The 4,931-nt window shown below is 59.9% G+C and overlaps 1 protein-coding gene across 1 annotated transcript in view; it reads right to left on the bottom strand.

The window, feature by feature from the left end:
• ABLIM3 (actin binding LIM protein family member 3) overlaps positions 1 to 4,931 on the bottom strand; it is a 24,926-nt gene that overhangs the window by 18,509 nt on the left and 1,486 nt on the right. Inside the window, exons 3-5 of the mRNA XM_010165080.2 lie at positions 3,021 to 3,204; positions 2,514 to 2,626; positions 19 to 145 (exon numbers count right to left, since the gene is read on the bottom strand). Of these exons, the coding sequence (XP_010163382.2) occupies positions 19 to 145; positions 2,514 to 2,626; positions 3,021 to 3,204 (424 nt within the window). The remainder of the gene's footprint in view (positions 1 to 18; positions 146 to 2,513; positions 2,627 to 3,020; positions 3,205 to 4,931) is intronic.

The following is a 4,931-nucleotide window of genomic DNA, read 5'->3' as shown; positions in this document are numbered from 1 at the left end:
TGGCATGGTGGCACTCACTTGCTGATGTACTCGCCGGTGAGGATGATCCCACACGTTTGGCACTTGAAGCAGCTGACGTGCCACTGCTTCTCCAGGGCCAGGAGGGACTGGCCTTGCTTGATCTCCTCCTTGCAGCCTGCGCAGTCTAGGGCGGACAGATGGAGGAGGGAGTGTGTGGGACCACTGCAGCATGGCAGGACCACCCACATCTGCTGGCCCATGCCGAGGCACCCCAGCCATTTAACCCAGCACATCCCTCACACCCAGAGGAAAGCCCTGCCCTGCAGGACCCTCTTTTCTAGGGGTTGGTGCTAACATAAACACCTTGCTGCTGAGACTGCTCCTGCAGCAGCCCCTTGGGGATCAGTTCTTTACAAGAAATCATTTATTTATGGGAATCTGCCACCTCCACTTGTTCCCAGCAAAGGAGCCAGGAGGAACGTCTCCCGCTGGATCCGGGACCTCTGAGGCGCTGCTGGCACCCAGCCACCCTGGCTGAGCACCCACCACAGCACAGAGCCAGGTCTCCCTGCAGGACGGTGAGCTCCAGCCGGGGTGAGTGTGTGGGCTGCTGGGGCCATGGTGCCCTGGCAGGTCCCCTCGGGCAGTGGGGTGGGCAGTGTACGGCAGCGAGCGCAGCAAAGGAAGGGCTGTGCTCTCCGGCAGCCGTGTCCGGCCCTGCTGCAGTATTTATGAGACTCCCTTCCTTCCCTGCTTCCCCTGGCTCCCATCAAGGCTGACAGCAGGAAGCACATGGGCCTCGGACCCCTGACCTTGACTCCTCCTTGTCCTCTTCTCCCCCTGGGCAGCAAGTCTGCCTGGATGGGGTTTCTCCTTAACCCGCTCCCTGCTTCCGCACAGGCAGCCGAGCAGGCAGGCTTTTCCACTCCGCCCATCCCCAGGCAGCTCTGCACCAAGGCCCTGTCTGCTGGACAAAGCTGGGGAGGCAGATTTTGGACCCCTGGCAAAAAGCAGGCTGGCCAGCTCAGCAGAGCCAGGATCTGTCCCCTCTCTCACACAGATGCTGCTGGTTTTTGAGTTGCTCACAGGGCTGCGGCTGCAGGGAGAGGCTCAGCATCCTTCTTCTAGGGATGTCCTCCCTGCAGAGTGCATGGGTGTGGGCTCCAGCAGGCACACATCTCCTGCCACCGTGTCTGGGTGGCACTGCCAGGGCCACCTGGGCTGCAAGTAGCACATGCAGGCAGCAGGGTTCATTGGGCCTGAATAAAACATGGTGCCCTCAGGTCACCCCACACTGCAGCTGGGGAAGAGTGCTGGCGGGAAGGGGATGGGAAGGGAGAGGAAGGCAGGCAAGATGCAGAGCGTGTGACTACCCTTCCCCTGCCCTGCTATGGGAGACTGGGCTGGCCACAGCCCACCTCTGGGCAGCTCAGGGTGCTGATGGAGGAAGATGAGGGAAGCCCCATTCTCTGGCTGGGGCTCATTCAAACCCTGCCATGTCCCACAAGGCCATGGTGAGAGCTGGTGGGAGGCAGCCTGGGGGGCTCCCAAGGACCCATCAGCACCAATCATAACTCAATCCAAACAGCCACCACCAGTGCCACTGGGATGACCCATTGACAAGGACCATAGTGTCACCCATGGGCTTGGCTCCAGGCACTGATGCCCCAAGGCTTGCTGAGCTGCAGCAGCTAGGGCCCTTGCCCGGCACCTCCATGGCTCAGCTGCTGACGTGGCAGGGTTTGGGCAGCCTGGTGTGGCACAGCTCCCGCTCTCCCTGCCTTCTGCCACCTGCCCACACATTGCGCTGAGACAGCTCCCCTGGGAGTTGACATCAGCAAACACGGGGTATATGGGGGACAGTGAAGCATGGACATCAATGCTGCACTCCCCCTGTGCTGGAGCAAGCCCTGAATGCAGCAGCTCCATGCCACAGAGATGCTCTGCCAGCCCCACACACAGCACCCACAGGATGCTCTGCAGTGGCCCAGGGCAGAGAGCCAGCAATGAGGAATGACTGAGGGGAAAAGCCCCATGAGAGGGAAAGGGCACGAAGAGAGGGTATCCCACGGAACAACCTGGGGTAAAAACCAAGGCCAAAGGAGCCTGTCCATTGCTCTTGCTGAGTTTTAGCTCAGGTTCATGGCAAGGGGGTGAGTGTAAAAAGCCTTTTTAGGAGTTAAAGAGGCAGGGAGTGAGGCCAGCGCTGGGAGAACAGCCAGAGACCTTGGTGCACCCGGACACAGAGCAACATCTGGGCACCGCCTCAGAGCAAACCCACATCCAAAACCTTCCTGCTGCCCCAGACAGCACCTGCTGGGGTGGTGGCACCTGCCCAGGTCACAAACAGGCCAGGGGAGTTTCCGAAACCAGTGGTGACCTGCAATCTTGGGTGGAGCTGTGAGACTACCCTGCTCCTCCTCTGAAACCTCTGTGAATGCCCATGGCTCTGTGCAGCCCTGCACGCTGGCCCCAGAGCCTGTCCTGCCACCCCCCTGAGCACCGTCCAGGCGCACGTGGTCCATCACATAACACGAGAGCAGTCAACTTACGGCTGGGCCCATGGATCTTGATGGGTTTGGTGCTGATGAGAGACTGGGAGCAGTTTTGGCAGACACAGTCCTTCCCGCTGAACGTGACCTTGTCTCCGATGGGGAATGGCTTCCTGTGGCCAAAGAGAGGTGGGGAGGTGTGACCCACTTACCTGATGCACTGCTTGGGGCTGCCCATGAGCTCCTTCCCCAGGGGCCAGAGGGAAGGCTGGTGCTGGGAGCAGAGAGGCTCCAGGAAAGGACTACGAGGGGAGGCAGGAAGTGTGCACGTGTAGTGGGGCATGAGGACCGAAGTAGGTCTCCAGGCTGCAAAGGGAAGGGTCAGAGCCATTTAATTGCCTCCCAAGGGCTTCCACTAAGAAAACGCAGAGGAGGTGCCCACGGTGATGCTGAGCAGGGAACGAGGGGTTGTGGGGTAATGAACAGCCCTCTCCAGGGTGCACAGCCAAGGGCTGCACAGGGCTTCTGCAGGGGGGTCATGCGCCATTGATGATGCCTTCAGCTCACCTGCAGGTGCTGCAGACAAAGCACTTGGGGTGGTAGGTCCTCCCCAGGGCTGAGATGACCTCTCCTGTGATGAAGTCCCCACAGCTGTCACAGCGGGTCCCATAGAGCTGCTGGTAGTCATGGGTGCAGATGTACTCCTGGTTCTTAAAGAAGAAGCCTGACTGGGCCAGGTCGCAGCCACACACTGCGGGGGGGAGACACACACCCGTCAAAGGGGCAGCGGGCAGGTCCAGCACCAAGGCTCGGCCAGGGTTTCCCAGCCCACCTCTGCTGCCTCTCCAGCAGTGATCCCAGGGCATCCCTGAGGACACAGCTTTCTGCAGGTATCTCAGAGGGTTTCCTGTCCCACCAGAGGCGCTGGGGCCTTCCCCCAGCACCACAAGGTGTCAGTGTTGGGCTGTGGTGGGGTGCGGGACGGGGTTGCCTGGATGACCAGGACTGGGTGTCCCCCCCAGGAGAACCCCTGCAGCCTCCACTCACCAAGCATGAACAGCCCAGGAGGGTCTCTGGCATCCCCTCCTGGACCCACGGCACCTGGATGGGGCTCAGCCTCTCCATTTGACACTCACATGGTGTCAGGAAGCCAAGAACACGACTAAAAAGAGTTGGGCATGCCCCAGGGACAGTTGGGGAGAGGTCTTCTCCATGCCCTGGGCATGATGAGACATCTCCACTCCTTGGCCCGGACATAAAGGTGTGCCCTAATGGGAACAGGTCCTGGGACGCTCTGGGGTTGGTGTTCTCACTGTTTGTTTTCCCATATGTGTCCAGCCCAATAATGCTTCCTTCCCTGCTGTGGGAACCGTGGGTGGTGCACAGCCCATCAGAGTAATCCAAGGAGACGTGGCAAGCCCTGGCCCTTAGTGTCATTTCCTTCTTACATCTTCTCCCTCCACAGAGAGACCTCGAGAGCATCAGACTCTGGAAGGCACCTCAGGGACAGCACAAGGACCAGGTTCTGGTCCTTGTGCTGTCCTGATGGGCACAATGCCCATCACACGCTCTGCAAGGTGACGCGGCGGAGGGGGAACTACAGAGCAACCAAGCACCCACTGGCACAGCCCATCTTGGTTGCTGCTTTACCCTTCACCTCCAAACACCCTTCTGTCCTGTCCTCACACATCTCACCAGCCCACCAGACAGCCAGGGGGTACCAGGTCAGCACCCACTGCTCTCTGAAACAGCCCGCCAGTGTTTCCTCATCAGTGAGGAGGGACAGGCCACCAGCTCTGGGACAGCAGCAGGAAGCAGAAGCAAGAAAAACCGAGACAGGTCTGTGCTGCATTTGCTGTGGGAGCTGGAGCACATCCCCAGCTGTGCCAGGCTCCTGGGGACACACTGGGGACAAGCTGCGTGGCTGGTGTGGGAGCCAGTGGCAGCCAGCTGAGGTGGCAGGGGGTAAGAGCTGTGAGGGAAGGTGAGACAGGAGGATTTCCTCTCATTATTTATTCCCTTTCACTTGGAAATCAGGCAGCGAGCACTGCCAAGCTCTCCCTGCCGGCTCCTGGCCCCCTCGAAGCCGGTGGTTGGCTAAGCTCTTTGTCTGAATACGCAGCTCCCGCTCGATCCTGCACCCTGAGCTGAGAAGGGGCTCGGCACAGCGCCTCAAACGTGTAGGTCAGCCCCGACAGCAACCTGGGGCCCACACCCCGCCCAGAGATCCAGGGCTGCCCATGCTGTGGGGGACAGGGCTGCAGCAGGGGTGGTGACAGACCCAGGGAAGAGTCCCTTCCAGCCAAACCCTCTGTCCCTGTGAGAGGAGCAGCAAAGCATGGCCAAGAGGACCAGGATTTATATCCTGTTTAGCACAAGGTGCTGGGAGCTTGGAAGATCGGAGACCTTTCAAAAGTCCTGGTAATGGGATGCTTTACAACCTACAGAACCAGCTGCTGGCCTGCTTGAGAGTGGCTG

This window comes from Antrostomus carolinensis, unplaced genomic scaffold (assembly GCF_000700745.2).
Source record: "Antrostomus carolinensis isolate BGI_N321 unplaced genomic scaffold, ASM70074v2 scaffold26993, whole genome shotgun sequence".
NCBI lineage: Eukaryota > Metazoa > Chordata > Aves > Caprimulgiformes > Caprimulgidae > Antrostomus > Antrostomus carolinensis.
The sequence above is the reverse complement of the archived record's forward strand: the minus strand, read 5'-3'. Positions and strand labels throughout refer to the sequence as shown.